At 41.6% G+C, this 19,136-nt stretch overlaps 2 protein-coding genes across 5 annotated transcripts in view; one reads left to right on the forward strand and one right to left on the reverse strand.

The window, feature by feature from the left end:
- The window catches only part of SYTL3 (synaptotagmin like 3), a 33,950-nt gene extending 25,431 nt beyond the window's left edge, over positions 1 to 8,519 (forward strand). For all 3 annotated transcript variants that reach the window (XM_048297549.1, XM_048297550.1, XM_048297547.1), the window contains exons 11-16: positions 2,022 to 2,124; positions 4,240 to 4,410; positions 4,620 to 4,719; positions 5,813 to 5,921; positions 6,809 to 7,014; positions 8,252 to 8,519. In XM_048297549.1, coding sequence (XP_048153506.1) covers positions 2,022 to 2,124; positions 4,240 to 4,410; positions 4,620 to 4,719; positions 5,813 to 5,921; positions 6,809 to 7,014; positions 8,252 to 8,382 — 820 coding nt within the window. In that variant the 3' untranslated portion in view covers positions 8,383 to 8,519. The remainder of the gene's footprint in view (positions 1 to 2,021; positions 2,125 to 4,239; positions 4,411 to 4,619; positions 4,720 to 5,812; positions 5,922 to 6,808; positions 7,015 to 8,251) is intronic.
- Positions 8,520 to 9,401: 882 nt separating this feature from the next.
- EZR (ezrin) overlaps positions 9,402 to 19,136 on the reverse strand; it is a 37,629-nt gene continuing 27,894 nt past the window's right edge. For both annotated transcript variants that reach the window (XM_048297551.1, XM_048297552.1), the window contains 7 exons: positions 17,922 to 18,018; positions 14,695 to 14,858; positions 13,645 to 13,775; positions 12,813 to 12,973; positions 12,402 to 12,494; positions 11,218 to 11,469; positions 9,402 to 10,925 (listed from right to left, as the gene is read on the reverse strand). In XM_048297551.1, coding sequence (XP_048153508.1) covers positions 10,761 to 10,925; positions 11,218 to 11,469; positions 12,402 to 12,494; positions 12,813 to 12,973; positions 13,645 to 13,775; positions 14,695 to 14,858; positions 17,922 to 18,018 — 1,063 coding nt within the window. In that variant the 3' untranslated portion in view covers positions 9,402 to 10,760. The remainder of the gene's footprint in view (positions 10,926 to 11,217; positions 11,470 to 12,401; positions 12,495 to 12,812; positions 12,974 to 13,644; positions 13,776 to 14,694; positions 14,859 to 17,921; positions 18,019 to 19,136) is intronic.

Raw genomic sequence — 19,136 nt, forward strand, 5'->3', positions numbered from 1 at the left:
GTACACACTGCAAGACAAACAGGTTTCATACCAGTGCTTATTCCATTTTGACTATTTTCTGCTAGGAATTTTCTTTCCCCGCCTGTGTGCAGGCAGTTGGGTATGTGTGTTGCTGGTGAGTACCTTTGGGTTTCAGGAATAGCTGTTCACATTTTAGTTCTTAAGTTGTGGCTGAAACATGAGATGTCCTGTTTCTAATTTGACTGCTGACTCGCTGTGGGGCACTGGGTGGTTGCTATACTACTTGGGTGCTTCCATCTTCTGTGATAAAAGTAGAAATTTCAGGTGCTGCAATGTATTTTAAAATCAAAAGCTGTTTAATGATTATGTACCATTGTAAGAGGAACAAATATCTGCTTCTGCGATTAAATATGCCATAGAAAATTTTGGTTGGAATAAGCCTTAGTGATTTCTCTCTTTATCACTAGAGTCTTCTCTAACCATGCAGTAACCATTGATAGAAAATCACCAGGTAGAATCCCTAACTACCTATTCTTGCCCCTGCTGTCTCACTGTATTTGAGCATTTGAGTGCCCACATTGGAATTGTGGACTTGCAGTCACCTTTACCCAGAAGGATGATGGGTTTTGTGCATCTTGCAGAGAATATTCATAAAGACAAGCTTGATGATGAGCAGTGCCTTGCTGGAGGAGCAGCCCGTGGAGAAGGGCTGTTTGGGAGCACTTCAGAAGTGGGTCAAGGTTCTCTAAGTCCCCTGGTAGTTAAGCCAGGCAAACACTTGCAGGAAGCCTGAAGGGAAATGTGGGAAGTGCTGTGTAGCAAACGTTATGTTCTCTGTGGGTATATATTCATATATTTCTGTTGGTTTCCAAGCCAACTGAAAGAGTACAGCACAGTTATTTGACGTGCTTGCTGAAAAGCAGGCTTTTAACTGATGGTTAAAACCTGATGAATTATTTAGCTTATTTGCTGGTTTGAAGTCTGACTGGCTATGTTTTAATTAAAATGATCTAGGTTCATAGAACAAGAAGCTAAATCTTCTAGTACCTGTATATTTTAAAAAGTAGCTTTACCTATGGATCAGTTTGGAAAAAGTAGGGAATATGTGTAAGTTCTGCACTGATATTATGAGATACAGCTGATTTTGTTTACCCAGTAAGTTAATCAAGAGGCTGTTTTAAAATTCATTTAAGTCATAATATCTGAAATATGTATATCTACAGTTTAAAAATGGTTTGTATTATGTAAACAACCACTCCTTTCCCTGACAAGCTGAGAGAACTCTCTATTGCTGAAACTCTTTACTTTTGAAGCCATAACACAAGTACAGCACACTGAACTGATATTGAGGGGAATATTTAAGTATTAGTGTTCACTTGACCTACACTTGAGAAACTTTGGGTATGAATCATTGGTGCTTGACATTGGTCCAACTCAGCTTCCAGAAATTTTTTGGCTGGTTTTCTTTGAATCAATGTTAGGGCAATTTTGAGCCCTTTAGACAATTTCCCATTTTCATTCTAGTGACTATTAGAACAATTAGCATTTGTAAGACCTATGAATTATTCTGTATTATTTATATGATAATGCCTTTTTCTCTACATGATACCTGATGTTGTGAAGATGAGATTTTCTTCATGAATAAGCAGCAGTAACCCTAAAGTTGATTGAGTTTATATATATAGCATTTTTTTGAGCACATAATATGCTGGTTTTTTTCATTATAAAGCTGTCACTACAACTGACAAGGTGACTTCTTTAGGGGGCTGTTTTATCAGAGCCAAGAGTATGATAACAGGATTCCTATTCAGTTCCTAATCCTTTCCCAAGTACAATGGAATTGAAGCACATTAACTTGGTACACAAGGATCCTTAAAGTCTAGCTGCTTTTATTGAGAAAATATATAAATCACATTTTGTCATTTTATTGCTTGGGAACTTACAAAGTCAAAGTTGTTTAAGAATTAAGAAAAATCTCCTCTCATCTAATTGTTTTTCTCATTTGATCCTCCCTACCCCTTCTGATCATTTTCCATGTATCTTTCTCTTTTATCTCCAAGGTATGTTAAGGTTTATTTACTTCCTGATAAATCTCCTTGGAGTAAGCGAAAGACAGCTGTCAAAAAGAGCTCAGTGGATCCAGAGTTTGATGAGACATTGAAGGTAAGGTTTGCAATTCCATGCTAAGTGTGCTTCTCTGTGGTACAACCCTGCAAGTTCCAAACTGACCTGCTGGGGCAAATTTAGGAGTCACAGACAATAATAATTTTTAAAATTATGTTTTTCTGTCTAAATAAAACAGTTGCTTTTGGAGCTGCAACAGTAAATTGCAAACCATTAGAAAAGTCTGCCTTTGTTCAAGAGAATACTTTTAGTGAATACCAGTATTGTTCTGATTTACCTTGTGGCAAAAGTGTCTTCCACAGATGCTTTTACTTGTACAGTCAGAACTTGGGTGTATTGCAGAACAGCTGGAATTTTACACAACTATCCCTTTCAAGTGATCCCCCTTTGGTCAGTGCCACTGGAAGTGTCTCTCTACAGTTAACTGTATGCCTACTGAAATCTCTAAAACATTGTCTGCTTCCTTTTCCCTGTGCAACTGATGCCAGGCCATTTCTTTGTACTGTCTAATTTCAAACATTAATAATTCCACCAGAGAAGGGTAGTTATGATTTCAGCTCCTTAATGCATCTCAGTATTGCTTCTTGCATCCTGGTTAGAATTCTGCATAGGAAATGGGAGCCATTATTCTTACTTCACAGACACTTCATGAAATATGAAGCTGAGTACTGTCAGCTGGGAGAGCCTGCATTAGTTGGTTGTTCCCAGCTTTCCCAGCTCCACTTTTGTACTCAGATCACTGTAAACCATTTTTGTGTGTGTGTGCTGTGGTGAGCTGCAGTAGAACATAAGATGATGAGTTCTTCAGTAATATATTGTCTTGGAAGAGATAAAAGAAAGTTAGTGGAGGGGCAAACTTGTAGTGTTGCTTCTTGAACTACACAAAAGTTTCAGTGTTACCCCCAACTCTTGGTGTGTATGAATATCAAGAATCAGTAGTGAGTGAAACAAGCAGAATGTTTGTAAAGACCATAGTTAAAAGTTTCATAATAACAAAAAAGGATTTTTGTAACGTATATGGTTCTTATACAGCCCAAAGCCTGTCTGTAGGGTTTAAGTTGGGAGAAAAAAGAGCCAGAAGTTGAAATCATTGGTCCTAATTTTGTAGTCCTTTTTCAATGCCAGAGTCATGCAGAAGTGATAGAAGGCAAATGAGAACCATGCCTGAGCTGGCTGCATAAACTCTAAAGGTGTTTACTTAGAAACAGTTAAACGTAGTTTAATTATTAGTTTATCCAGAGTAGCAAAAATGGTCAAAAGTGCACAGCACTACTGCAGGTAAACTCCCATCATGACACTGAGATCCAACTGGTGGGATTCAGCTGCAGGTTAAGGTAGCTGCATGTGTGAGAGCTGTGCAAGTGCTCTTGGCAGTCACTGGAGCTCAGGGTGACTCAGGGTCATCAGCCACAGAGCCCACACCCGGCCTGTGATTCAGCAGCCTAAATATGGGCACTGATTTCCTTGCCTGTGCCATTGCCTCCAGCTTTCCATGCAGGTCACCTATGGGCTGGGTTTGCCACTCTCAGTGGGTATATTTGATACCCAGCAATGTCTCAAAGGGTTCTCTAACTATGTTTGGAGAGTGAATCAAGGCTTTAATTACTGAGCAGCTGAATTGCTTCCTTGCCCCTGCTGACTGCATTTAAGTAATGCCCACTGACCAGAGTGGGAGTTTAAGCACCATCATTAGATGTCTTCATCTTGAACTGGCTTTCAGAGCAGCCATGTTCTATTGGGAGTATAAACAGAAATATATACATATATATAAACAACAAAGCCACACACATAAGCTCCCCCGCTCCCGCCAAAAAAAACAAACAAAAAACCTCCTCAAAAACCCAAACAAAAAAACTCCCCCAAAACCCCAGCAAAAGTGGTCAAGACTTATTTAAAGTTCTGAATTAATAATCAAAAACTTTAGCAAGGCAGGTCAAGTTATTCCTTGAATGTTGTTTCCTATTTGAAGGAGCATTATTCAGCATTTAAGTAGTTGGGGTTTTTTCAGGCTGCAAAGCACACTCAGACAACATGGTTCTGTCTGCATCCTGAGGCCTTCAGTCATGCTGTGCCTGGCCTTCCTGGGAGCAGGTCATGAGCATGGGCCTGCATTGATCCTGTGCATTGCTCTGTAAATGCTGTTTATCTTTCCAGTACAAGATTGAATACTCCCAGCTAAGAAGTCGGCAACTTCAGATCTCTGTGTGGCATGCAGGAGCCCTCAAATACAGGGTGTTTTTGGGGGAAGTGGTGATTCCCCTGGCAGCGTGGAATTTCGAAGAGGACTCGATGCAGTTGTTGGACTGGTACCCACTCAAACCCAAGGTGACTCTTAAGTTTTCGTGCTTAGTTGTACCTTAAGAGCATGATGTAGTGAAAGCCATGAGAAAAATCACCCCTATGAGATTATGGAGGGGAAAATGCTGTCAATCCAGCCCATTGGCAAGATATGTTGGAAACACAAATAAGCTGAGAGAAGGATGTGGAAGAGAATGATTGCAATAATGCAGACTCCTGTATGTCCTTTTCTTCAGCTTGAGAAGCCTGAAGATGAGCTTATCCAGTACAGCGGTGAGCTCCTCATGTCTGCAAGGCTGTCAGTGCCAGCCCAGTATCAAAATCTCCAGTTTGAAGGTATAAAATGTTTGGCATACATGAGTGCTTAACAGTTGCTCTTAATGACCTTAGAGGTCTTTTCTGACATAAATGATTCTATGATTCTGTGAATTCTTTGGCTAGAAAGGAATTGAGATCCATGAAGGACTGGCAAAGTGTCTATGTAATATTCCTGTATGGATTTTTTAACTACTACAGCAAATGGTGCTTTTTGGTATTTTATATCTTAGATTATTTAAAATCAAAACATTTTCAAGCTTTTGTATATTTGTTGTTTTTAATGCCAACAAAAGTTGTACATTATAATGGCAGCTGTATGATGCATCCAGCTGTTTTCCAAACTTGTGCCTGTCATGATGTTACCAGTAGAGATCATTCTGGAGGTGAAACAGCAGTTCTGCTGTCCAAGGCAGAGATTGCCAATTTAGGGAAAAAGTGGAAGGGAAGTATCTGCAGGGGTACCAGACCACTAAGTATTACTGTAGTATGTCAGAGCAAGCACCTGCTGGTGGAAATAAACACTTTGGGAGGGAGAGATAGGAAAACCTCCTTTTCCTTACCTCCCTAGACCTTAGTGAGGTGTACAGATGTTCAGAGCTCTAATAGTGCTCTCTGTGTCAGGACCACAGCAGCAGGTACATACCAATAGGAAGCTCTAATTAGCTGTTTTGTTATTTTTGTTCCCTTTTCTTTACCAAATGACCCTAAAGTTACCAGCTTCCCTATGCCCACCTGTTTTGGGTCTCTGCTCTGTCCCTCGATCTGTGAGTGGAGCAGTATCACACCATGGGTCTGGCTCTCTCCCCTGCTTCTGACTGTTCCAGAGAAATGCTTCTGTGTGTACTGCCCCGTGTTTACTTTTCACAAACACAACAGAAAGCTTTGTCTTTGGAACAGGGATCACAAAGCAGCCAGCTACTCACTGCTTGGTTTTCTTTGTGTGTGAATCATTCACTGTACAAATGTTCAAATCTTTCAAATGTTCCTAGTCCAGCCTTGTGACTCCTTATCTCAGTAGTGCCACTTAGGCATTCCCCTACTTACTTTTAGCAGCCTTAAGCTATGAGCTGAACTAACTGGGCATTTCATGTGATAAGTGCTCCTTTTTCAGGAAACAGAGACCAAGGGGTTCTCAACTGCCAGCTTCAGGTTATGATATTTGGAGCCAAGAACTTGCCCATGCTGAGATCTGCTGGAATGCTGAACTCCTTTGTTAAAGGGTATGTCTGAGACCTAACACATCAAATAGAGAATGTCACACGTGTTCTGTGCAAATGTACGTATTAACGTGTTTTCAGCAGGAGACTGGCTTGGGAAAGTGGCATTGCCCCACACTCTTAGTCAGACTTACTATTAATGGTGACCCTTGGGTGTCTGCAGAACAGCAGAAGTTTGCAGGGTGGTGACAGGTCCCACCTTCCCTTTTTGGTCTTGAACTTTAGATTTTAATTATTACATTAGATTTGGAGTTCTCTAGTTTAGGTATGTGCTCTTAGATATTAGGGGAGAGGGGAAAAAAGGTGCAAATAAAGAGGGTGTTGTCACAGTTTCAGCTGTGCCTTTGCAGAATTAAGTATAGCTCTGGATACACTGAAACTTTTATCCTCTTCATTCTTGACATTTTAAAGAGAAGGAACTGAATTTTTCTTTGGTGTGCTGAGTAGCTTGTATGTGGGATCATTTTACTTCCTTGCTGTCAGGCATTAGATGCCACTGGAAGTATGATACTGGGGTAAACTTACATCTCATAAAGCCATTTCACCTCTTGTGGCACCCACCTTTGGTGAAATGGGTGAGCATTTAATCTCCTGAAAGGCAGGTTTCAGGCACTATTGGGTTGCAGCATGTAGAACAAAGATGCCCTCAGCAGTCAGTGACAGCAGAGTCAAAGCAGACTACAAGAGCCTACTTGCACCTGCACTAAAGGCTGGCAGGAAAAGGTGCAAGTCCCAAAATAAACACAAGAGCACCATGTTCTACCTTGCACTAAGGCTGAACTTGTTTCCTATCTAAAGCAAACCAAAGGGCCCTAGTTGGTTATTGAAAATGTTCCATTTTCTGGTTGAGAAGTCAGTAACCTTGCTGAACTGTTATTTTTTGGGGGAAGTTGTCTTATCCTTCCAGACCAAGCAGAGGTAAAGCAAAAGTCTCCTGTCCTGAAGAAAGAAGCCTGTCCACAGTGGAAACACTTGTTTGTCTTTGATGGTGTGACCCTAGCTCAGCTGCAGCAGTCATGTCTACACCTGACTGTCTGGCACAAGTCAACTTTCAGCTCAAGTGATCAGTTCCTAGGAGGAGCCAAGCTTGGTGCAAGTAAGTTCTTTATCACTGAAAGTTGAAAGTAATTTGGGAAAAAGTTCATTTAGTTTATATCCCAAGCAATAATAATCACACTGTACTATTTATTGCTTGCTATCATGTGCCTAGACATACAGTCCCAGCCTCTTTCCTAAGCAACTTGCAGTCTTGGGCTCTGATCCTGCAAGGACTGATGCAGGTGTTTCAGTTCAGGTCTGTGCAGAAGATCAAGGTTGTCACTGGAAGTTTTCAGGAAAGCCATTTGTTAGTGTGGTGATTTTTAGGGTCAGAGCCATGCTAAGACAAGCACAGAAATGGCGTGGCTCTAACTCACACAGAGCTCTACATATTTTTAAAGACTTATTCCTTTGTTTTCTATGAATTGGCTTATTTAAAATAACTTCTCATCAAAAGGAAGCAGGAGAACTAATCATCTCATAGACTCTAACCTTGCTTATGTTTGTCGTTATTATTTTACATCCACAAATCAATCCAATCCAATAAATACAGGAGGTGAAACTTGCTCCAAAGGGGCTGTTGGATGTTTGAAGTTTTGGCCTATGCTCTAGCAGAAGTGTGAGCTTTCTTTCTCAAGGCTGAGCAATGTCTGAGAAATCCTCTCCTCACTGACTAGGCCCTGTTTCACTGGTAGTTGAGCAGGGCAGCATTGTCCCCTGAAGGCTGCCCTACAGTCTCCCACCCTTGTCCTCCCAGTGCGTTAAGTGCCGTGGGTTTCAGTATTTGAGAGGAAAGGATCAAATGCTGTTTTGGTATCAGCATGCACTTTACAGGAGTATTATCACTGGTGGTAACTCAATGTCATGCTGCAGGCTTCCTCATGAACTTTTTTTGCTTATCCTATCCAGCATTTGCCTTTCTGCTAGAGCAGGGACTATCTGCTTGTAAGTGATCCAAGCCCTAAGCCTGGAAATGCATTGAAGTCAGCGGAGATGAACTGAAGCAGGACACTTAGCAGAATTGCACTTTTGTGGGCATGCACACTTGCTCTTCTGCTTTCAGTCATACAACCAAAAACTTTTTCTTTGCTGCAAGTTGCACTCTTCAGAGAGTGATTCCAGTTTAACAGGATGTAAATAATTGTTCCAAAGTATAAACACCGTTTTTTGCTATTAGTGCCTTAGGAATTACAGAACAGCTGAAATGACTGTACCAGTGCGTGAAAGGGTTGGCCAGAAGCTGGGTAGGCCAGGTGAAAAGTAACTCTGTGATCTTTCCTTTTGCTTTCTTGCAGAGGAATTTTTTGGCTCTATGGACCTTGTGTCTCAGGCAGTGCTCCAATGGCAGGAAGTGCTCTGCAACCCAAACACGTGGACGGACTTCACACTTGTACTGCATTCAAATAAGGAAAACTTTAAATCATGAGAGGTTATCACACAACAATTTTCTTTCCCCACATCTGATGTTTTAAACTGAAGTAGTACATGCACTTCAGGTCTAGGAAAACAGACACTGCAACAGCATCTATTCCAGTTTTTGGGGAATAGAATTATGTATTTGAACATGTGTCAGAGTCTGAATGTTTTATTTCTTCAAAAGTTAAGGCTTTAACCTCTGTCTCTAGCTGGAATGTAAGGATAATGTTGTTTCTGCAGGAGTGACAGCCTCAGTGTGAGATGTATTATGCTGACAAAGCAACAGTAGCCAGACAATATGCAGCTTTCTATTTCCAGGCCTAGCAGAACTGTTACAATTTAATTTAAAGCACAACTTGGACTACTTCAGAAAAAATAACTGTTACAGCAAGGCAATGACATTATTTCGCTCTGCTGTTGATGTTTTAGGCGCGGAATTCAAAACCAGCTTATCTTTGTCTGCTTGCTGCAAACGGGTGATGTTAATGTCTCTGTGCTTCAGCATTATCTACACTGCCACTATTTCATGTGATCCTAAAAAGCTTTGGCCTGTGGCCATGTCTCTCAAATGTGTGCTATCGCATGTGCTTAGAAAGTTAAATGTATAAATTGTCAGTAGCAGTGTGGGACCACAGCCAGTGGAATAAGGGTGGGCATAACAAGTTCCTTCTTATCAGCTGCCACTGTAAGACATAGGGTTGTACAGCACATGGCAAGAGTTTAGCTAAGTTCTTCATTTCTTCATGTGAACAGGCTTAGGGCCAAATTCCTGTGTCCGTTTGCCTTGCCTTGGATGTAGCTTTACAGTCAGCAGAAACTTCTTGTGTACAACTGTACCAAGTGCTGCTGAGTTATACTTTCAGTCCTTACTGCAAGTATTCCCCCTTCTTCCTTTCTAGGTGAGTGTGGCTTTTAAGTATTTGAGATTCAAAGACACAGGGACTCATAAGCTGAGCTCAGGAACTAAAAAAGCAGTAGCACAACTTACACAAAATACACCCCACACAAGAAACACTTCACTCCATCACCTTTGTTACTTTGCAGATCTTTTATTTAGATGGTTGCTGCTGCAAATAAAAAAAACACCCCACACAAGATTCAACTCAAGTATAATGCAGCATAGATATTGTAAATGGAAGAGAAAAGGTGACAACATACTGTATCTCACTTTCTAACAGATTTTCAAGGAAAAAGGGGAGAGTGGGGGAAGGATGGTCACAGAAATGCTCTCTACTAGAGAGAATACAACTGTGATATAAACAAGCAGTCCCTTCATCTTTGGAGTCTGAAACTTTAAATCAAACATTTAAAAAAATTAGAAAATTTGTTAGAAAAATAGGTGCAGTAAAATTGTATATATTGGATCATGTGTACATCTAACAGTTTCCATTAAGTAAAAAAAAGATCTTTACAAATAATGCTTTATACTAAATAATCAGTTGCACTGTATCAGACTACAGTCTTGTTTAGGCATTTTTACAGATGCAAGTCTCATTAAATCTGAAAAGTAACAAAATATACAGAGCAAAACTATTTCCCTTTAACTAGTAATGCAATTCATGTATTGCATGTTTTTTATATATATATATATATATATATATATATAAATACTACACTATAAGTGATCAGTAATGAAGCTGGAATGCAAACACAGTGGTCTTAAATTCCAGGAGTATTTGCTTCTTGTTACATGAAGAAGGTATCAGTGTCCCTATGCCACTTCTGAGCCATCACTGCACAGTTTCTCCAGTTGAGAACAGCAACCAGAAAATATCTAATTTCTACACAAAGTAGGTCTGAGGTGTTGTCAGTTCTTTTGTGTGGGGGGGGCAGGGGAGGGAACATGGGCATCAAGACCAAGGGAAAAACAGGGTCTACAAGCACCTGTGTGTGGAGGAACAACACCCATACAGGTGCTTGCAAATCCTAAGTTCTACAACCTGTCTTCTCAGCTGTCATACTTTACACTAGCTAATAATAAAAACACATATGGCACAAAATTCACCCACAGATGCTTATCTTTTAGACCAGGCTGAATCCAGCACCTGCACAGGACACACATCTTTAAATAGAAGCATGGCCTGTTAAAATTTTCTTGCTTAAAGAGAGATGTGACGTAAGGCCTTTTGGCACTAAGCAAAGGCATGAGCAAGTTACCAGGATCTGTGGTACAATAAGTTTTAAACTATACCAAATTTCACAGAAGGTTCAGAATAAAAGGGAGATTCAAACAGCTCTGGGTTTAGAGAACATTTGTTAAGTGTCATACAGTGACCCCTCCTCAGAGAAAAAAATACCAAACCAAAAAACCAATACAACAAAACCCCAAAACAAGAACACAGCATTAAGATCTGCCTTTCCCACAGTCCTGTCTTCTTACAAGCATCTTTACATTGCCTCAAACTCATCAATTCTCTGCTTGGTGTTGCCTTGCCGGATCTGCCGCAGCGTCTTGTACTTGTCCCGTCCCTGGCGCATGTTCTCCGAGTGGATGATATCGTTTTGGGTCCTCTTGTTCTCATCTCGAGCCTGGGCCAGCTCATCTGTCAGTGCCTGCAACATGAAGAACATTAAATACAGGTTAGATGTGAGAAGCTCTCAGCTCCTGACAGTTGTTAATGCCCGGACAGAGAAGTGACGTGGATATAACACAGGCTTTCTATTAACACTGTGGATGATTTAAGCAATGTCAAAGCTTGAGCAATGAGAGTAATCTTTATATACCTTGCCTTTATTTCAAACTTCCTATAGGAAATGTAAACAAAGAGAAACAGCCATACTTTTTGTGTTTAACCAAGTGGAATGATTGTTTCAATTGCTCTGCCTCCTCCAAGCAGTGCCTTACCCTCAGCTGGCTCTGTACACGTGCGTTCTTCTCTGCCTCAGTGATGCGCTTCTCCTCGTTGCGGTCATTCCTGATGCCCTCGCTGGAGAACTCAGCGCTGTAGGCAGAGTACTCAGAGCCCTCATCTTGCAAGTTGTCATGGACATGGTAGTTCACTGGCTCATAGACAGGGGGTGGGGGTGGAGGTGGAGCAGTCATTACCAGGTGTAACTCCTCCTTGGTCTTTACCAGATCCTCTTGTGCTTCCCTGGCCTTTGGGAAAAGAGTGAAAAATATTTTAAATGCATTTCTTGCTTTAAATCAGCTTCATGAACACAAATGCTTATCTTCCCAGTTTTTTTCAATCTACTATGAAAAGTAAGAGAAGATTAAATGTCTGCAGCTGATGGTACTCTATTATTAGAGAACTTTTTCTGCGCTAGCAATGCTATCACCATCATCAGGCACTGTGTAATGTTCAGGGGTCTGAACAAAGAATATTCGTCCAATAAAACAGCCCAGGAAAAGGTTCTATGGAAAGCTACAGTTATCTTCATTCTGTTCTCCATCCATGAAGAGCTGTAGGCTGAAGAGACATGTGTTCCACAGAGTAAGAACTTGGGAATCTAAGTTAGCATTTTTAATGAAATTACACACCAGGCAGTCACATTCCCTGCTACTGCAGTGGTTCTGCCCTCCCATGTGTCCCATGGCGCTTGCTGGGGGACACTGGGAGTCAACACTCCAAGCCTTGTGGGGTTTGTCTTTGGTTTTAGTGCAACACTTTATTATACTCTCCTGATCCAGGTACCAGGAAGCCACTGACAACAGCACTCACTCCTCAAAACAGATACTTGCAGTGTGGCTGCATCTGCAGCATCTTCTCTGGACTGACATAATGTTTTCAGACATTATATCATGGATTACATGCATTATTTATTCATGTGCTCCTTCCTCTCCAAGGCTCCAAGACAATGATCACATTTTTAGGTTTTATACAGGCTTTCATTCTGACTTTTGACTGAAGGGTTGTTAGAAGAAAGGTGTTTTTGCAGGCATATTGCACATTCATCACAAGTTTGCCCTTCTTCAGTGCTGTACAGATGTTTGCCTCCACATGTTTGAGAATTCACACTGGGCTAAGCACCACAGTATGCTCTGCTTAAGCACAGACCTTTAGAGCAACTTGTAAAGAAGATACTCACTCTGATTTGCCACTCTTCAACCTCACTCTCTTTACGCTTCCTTGCCTCTTCAAGAAGTGCTATCTTGGCTGTATACTCTGCAAGCTCTGTAGCCTGTTGAATAATAAAATGGGAATTATAAGGACTCTTAACCCCCAATCCAACCAAAAAACCAAACACAACAAAAAATACAGATATATATATATATATATATAATATATATATATGTATTAAATACAGTAATAGAGACTGAATAGGAAACAAAGAAATAAAAATTACATTGCTTATGATAGAAACCAGTGCCACAATCATGCCATGACATGGTCTAGTACTTCACTGCACTATGTTTTTCCCTGGACACAATGGCTTTGCCTTACTTAAGGGCACAGTAACATGCCTGTATATCTTGTTCTCAAAATAACTGGGTCTTACCAGCTGTTCCTGGCTCTTTATCTGGTCCATAGTTTGTCTCTCCAGCTCTTCCTTGGCCTGCAGAGCTGCCAAACGGTCAGCTTCCAGGCGTTCTGCCTCCTCCTGGGCTCGTTTCCTCTCCTCCTCCAGCTGAATAGCTCTTTGGATCTGATCTGACAGCTCTGCAAAGAGACAGATCAATGTGGTTAGTCCACAAGTCTGGTCAAAGCTAAGGAACTTCAGTCTCTTAGGTAACTGCAGAAGTCATGACAGGACTTTACTCCCTTCACTGTGCACCTCAAAGTAATTATTTGCATAACACACCAAGTAACTGGATTCAGAAGTAGTCAGATGTACACTGTAATTAAATCTTCTGTAAGATGTTTATACTGAAGTCTGTAACATTGACAAGACCCTGCTGCCCTTAACTGACAGTTTGCTGCATGGACCAGATGTTGCTGCCTCCAATGTGCTCTTCTGTGCTTTGAAACAGAAGCGTCCATTTCACTGGAAAGACTTGTTCCCAAAGTATGTTTTCTGTTAGGAGTTAGTAAAAAGTACTTGAGGGCTGAACTCTTGCTCACTGCTGGAAGAGGCTGTGCTACTTAAATCTTCCTGGCAACAGGGGAGAAGAGAGTTCCTGCCCTTTGGTTCCCAATTAAATCTGTAGATTTTATGCTACTTTCATATTTTGGATGCACATCTGTATATCTAGCTGTATAGGCAGACATTAGTAAGTCTTGCCAAGAGATCCCAGTGTCACCAGATTTAGGCAAGGCATAGGCAGCAACCCGTACAACCCCTCTATGGAGCACAATACACATGGTCTGGTCAGCCAGGACAAGTACTTTACCTTTCTCTGCTTTCTGAGTCTTCACTTCATACTCTTGTAGCCTCACCAGCAGCTCCTCCTTCTCCCTCAGCATTTGCTCTTTCTCCCTCTCAATTGTCTCTCTCCTCCTCTTTTCATCTTCTAGTTGTTTCCTGTTAGAAACACATTTCATGCTGGAAGCTCACTTTCAGACCCAAGCTACTGCCAGACAAGAAAGCAGGCTGGGAATCTCTCCAGGCAGCTGAATGGGAAAGTGGCTGCCACAAAACAGGAGCCAGCAGACAGAAATAGGCCATTCCTTCATCTCTTCAGAATTTTTGCTCAGTTTTAGATGCCCCGTTCCATAAAAACATTTGTATTTTTGTTGGTTACCACAGAAATTTAGAACACCAAACAGCTGCTAGACCCAGAGAAGAAAAACAGGACTTGTACTGCAAGGCAGAGGAGATGTAACTTTGTTACTTCTGTGGTATGGAACATCAAGGAGGTGTGAAAACAACAGCACTGAGGGAATGGGGACAAACAATCCACAAGTACAGGAGAAAAGCAGCACAATTTCTTGAATCATAAGCAACCTGCAGCCAGTGGTAGAATTGCTATTCCCATTTCCTTGCCCGTACTCCTGTTCCTTCTGTCTTTATAGCATACACACATGCTCCCTGTGAAGGTTTCCCCTTACTCCCAACCATCCCATGGCCCAGCACATAAATCAGATACCAACACTCAAGAGTCAGGAAAACCCTTCTCTAGGCGCACAACACCCCACCAGAGCCTGCTGTGCCTTTACTTGCACATTTCCTTGCAGCTCTTGAGGCTGCAGCCAGGACAGTTGACTGTGTAGACACAGGGCCAAGCAGGAAGAGTAACACAGTCCCACTCAGGACACCCCGGTGATTCCCCCTGTACTCCAGAGTTCCAGGACCACACGTGCTCCTCGTGAGCCTGGGATGGCTCAGAGCCTCTCCCAAGTGAAACCCCTGTTACTGACAGGTACAGCTGCTTGCTGAACCCCGGCACTTCAGGGTCATCTATTTCTGCCACCCCATGTCAGCTGCCTTTATCCAAGCCCACCTTTCCAGTTGTTTCTGGTGCTTCTCCTCCCGGGCCTGGGCTTTCATCTGCTGCACCTCAATGGTGTCGGGCTTCCTGCGCCGCATGTACAGTTCATGGTTGCCCATGCAGAGCTGCAGGATCCTCTTGTTAATTCTCAGACGAGGGGCGTAAAACACAAAGTCCTAGGAGAGAGACACCACAGTCCTTTTTTTCCAAACACACTTTCTCTTCTCCCAGCTAACTGCAGACAACATCTTGCTACTAATTTCATTGTAATTCAGACATACATGCAAGACCATTTAAACAATAACAGCAGGGACTGCAAATGTGATCTGAAGCCAAAACTATTGTGATTTATATTCCCCATTCTACACAGAACTGACAAGTCACTCTTCTAGAAAAAGCATCTTTTAGAGAAAAATCCCAAGTTGATGAAGTCTCATTTAAATGGAGATTGTTAGATGTTGCAGAAGATTCTGGGCTGACAGGTAAACACCTGGGCAACACACAGACCTCTAGTACTGAGTAGTTTTTCAGTTTGCAGTTTGGTGACTGAAAGACAAAGCACAAACTACAAATGTAACTGTAGAATTTCTTGATCTATCTGAATCAACCTTCAAGGCCCCACATGTGTTTTTTCAGAGAAAAATGCCTTTCAATATAATTCTTTTCTGTTCCATGGCATTTCCTAGTTAAGTTGACCTAGGCTGTTACAAGAGCGTCAAATGAAAAATAATTTTTAACCAACCACATGGGTTATTTGGAACATCAGGTTGCAGGCAGTAACAAAACACAAGATATTCTAAAATTTCTGGTTCAATAAAAAGGACATTCCCAAATTTCTCATTATATGTTATAATCAGACTTTTTACAGAAACTATAAACCAGATTAGATTTTCTAGAAGAAAACCAGCTAAGGAAGGGATACAGGAGGCCCGAGTTCATTACCTCCCTGATGATTTTTCTGAATCCACAACCACACACATTTACAACACAGTCTGAACTTACACAGTAGACAAACATTCTTGTCCTTTTTCTGTGTACTACAGGGACAGTGGGCAAGATGCCACGTTACCACCATAAACCAGTGCCCATTCCTCGGAATCACTCTCCTGTGGATTGCCTCACTTTTAGCCATAGATGGAACCAGGAATGGAAGCACTGATCATGTTTTTAATTGCTTGAGCTCAGAAGCACAACTGTGAAGCACAACAGTCTCTGGGAAGACTGGAAGTCACACTAGAACAATTAAAAGCTCCCTAAGTGGTATTAAAATGAATGTGCTGACAAAGACTGATTTTCTCTGATGCATTTCCCTAATGCTCACACAGGCTGCAGAAGAGGCAGTCAGGGCAGTGTGTTGTGCTCTCCCTCTAAATCCTGCCGGAGCCATTCCAAGCTGCACAGGTCTGATCCTGTGATCCTGATAACTGACTGTAAGCTGCTCATCCAACCTCCTACTTCTGACAAGTAATTGTAAAAACAAAAACTGTGCTCATTGTGATGAACAAGTCCTATGCTGAGGCAAAGCTCACTTACATGGAAGTAAATACTGAGGGCATGGATGGTGCTTGCATTTGTCATTTAAGGCCATAATCAAGGGACAAAATATTCAAATAAGAATATAAAAGAATTCCTTTCTTTCCTCATCCCCAGCCTACCCCAGATCTCACATAACTGGGAGCATCGCACGTCAATATTTTAAAGATAATGTGCTGAAGACCTTGGAGTATGTGGGCAGACAAGCATAAAAGTTAAAAAGCTTATTCTGGGCAAGGTGCCACAGGACTCTACCCTCTACATTAATGTCAATTTAAATACAGGCATGTAGAATCCTCCAAATTAAAAGAGCACTTCCAACCCACATCTTGGTTGGACTGAGTATTTTGCTGTAGTTATAATGCCTTTATCCTTTTTAAAAGGAGACACAAGCACATGAAAAGACCCAGACAACTTCCTGAATATTCAGAATTAGTGCCCAGATAAATTCTTTTTTTAGGCACAGCTTTAAACATACTACCAGCCAGAGGGAAAAGAACAATTGACAGAGAAGGAGGAAACATAAGTGAGGTTTTCAATGTTAACACCTTTCTGCATCAGCCTTTTGCAAGCCTTCCATTTCAAACTCAGTCAGATTTACCCTCTGGGGAGTGGGTGGCAAGCCATGATGTGTGTTTTATAATTATGTACAACACATGCAAGAGGCTCTTCTGTTGAGAAAAGCATGCCTGACAGACCAGCTTTCTGTCTCTGGGGAGTTTTGTTGGTTTTCACTAACAGCATCACAGAAAAAAGCTCCTCTCCCCCAGGTTCTTATCTGGGGGAAGGAAGAAATCCCTGCAGCACACTGTGCATTAGTATCATTTCAATTACTGCAAGGATCTTTTTCTGTTAGAGATATTTATAAGCCATCATCCTTTGCCAAAGCCAGGCTGCTTATTATTTCTCAGGGCTGTACTTACCCACCAAGGCCAAGTACTGGGGTGGGGGAAGAGCAGAGGAGGTCTTTCTCAACTACTCCAGTAATTTCACAAGACTGACAGAATGACATCCACCTATACCAGTTATTCCACCTTATGTTCTCCACAGGTCAAAGTAAGTTTCTAACTCCTCACTAAACTAACTCTGAAAACATACTTTTAAATATTGAAAAGCAACATTCACAGGTACCTACATTTCAGTTCTCCACCAAAGTCATATCCCTGAGATTTACCTTGGTGTTCAAGAAAGCAAATGAACACCACATTTTACTTTCTCAGTAGTGTGGAAGTGAGCAGTGATGAATGGGAAGCCATATGTGTCCACGTGGTTTTGCAGTAGCATTTGAACTACTTTTGTAATTTTTTTAATGAACATTTTTGATGTTTGGGTTTTTTTAAATGAAAAAACAGAAATAAAATTTACCTATCAGCTTCCATGCACTGAAAGAAATCCAGAGAGGACTCTCAGAACTAGCAAAGAATTTCAAATTTGAGCATGAAGATACCTAGTTTGCTACAAAAAAAGAGACTCTGCAGTTGTAAAATCCTTATCTTTTTCCACATTAGCTATCACTATAAGCCCTTCATTTATGCTGCACAGAAAAACAGACAGCTCTAAGTACACTCTAAATATGAATGCTTATTTTGCCTATATCTTTGCATGTATCTGTGGCTTTCTCCTCTCCCAAGACTACTTTATTTTGAGAAGAAACAGTATCACTTGTTCAAATGCAATATCCAGGAATCCTTTCTAGATATACTTACTGGTGCCTTCTTATCAATAGGCTTTATAACAAACTTCTTGTCATTGAAAGAGATGTTTCTGATTTCACTCCAGGGGAACCCAATCTTCGGGGTTAGTCTGAAAAGAAGAAAAACTTGTTTTAAGAGATGATGCAATGAACATTTTTCTCCCATATTGCTTCTAACACACAGACTTGGTGGAATGCAATGCTTCACAAAGCTCTCCCAACAGATAGAAGACAGTAATTGAACCAGAATACCACAGGGAATAGGAAAAGACCAGTAGCCTCCCTTTCTGAGTCTCTTCTAATTTTCATCAGCCACCCTACTGACCTTTGACTATGTAATAGGGATGGTGTCTACTGAAGCCACATGCTCACCTGCTTTTAAGCTTGTTTTTTTGAAATCTGGGCCCAAAATCCACAGCATGCAGACTTTATGTGCAGTGCTTCCCAGAGGCCTCTTGCACACCTCTGGGAGGCATAAGCCAAAGTAACTGAGCTTACAGCAGCCACAGGCAAACCTACCCTGCTGTGTTACAGCTAGCCCAGTCACCTCCTGATGCCTTCACTCTGAAGTGCTGGACAGGCACAATTGGTAGGAGAAGATTTATTTTCTTTCGTTTCACAGAATCACAGAATGGGTCAGGTTGGAAGGGACCACAGTGTGTCACCTGGTCCAACCTCCCTGCTCAAGCAGGGTCATCCTAGAGCACATGGCACTCGATTGTGTCCTGAATATCTCCAGTCAGGGAGACTCCACAACCTCTCTGGGCAACCTGTTCCAGTGCGTGGTCACCCTCATGGTAAAGAAGTTCTTCCTCATATTCAGGTGGAATTTCCTGTGCATCAGTGTCTGCTCCTTGCCCCTTGTCCTATTGCTCAGCACCACCAAGAGCAACCTGACTTCATCCTCTTGACACCCTCCCTTCACATTTCTCCTCCCCTAGATTACAGGCAATGTTAGTAACAAAGGGCCCTGTTCTTTCCTTCCATACAAACTGCTCTTTCAGCCGATCCCATGAGTCACCAAGCAGAACTTTACTCACTGGTCATGCAACGAGCTGTGCCACGTGGCTCCCCACTACTGAAAAGCTCCCCGATGAAGCAAAGGGCAAGATTCAGACTCCCAGCTCTTCCTTGCTGCTGAGTCCAGGTCTGTTGATTTGTTTGAAATTGTTTCTATAAGACTCACTCAACATTTTAGATTTTCCTCTGCCTGAATTTCTCCAGACTT

This window comes from Corvus hawaiiensis, chromosome 3 (assembly GCF_020740725.1).
Source record: "Corvus hawaiiensis isolate bCorHaw1 chromosome 3, bCorHaw1.pri.cur, whole genome shotgun sequence".
Taxonomy (NCBI): Eukaryota; Metazoa; Chordata; class Aves; order Passeriformes; family Corvidae; genus Corvus; species Corvus hawaiiensis.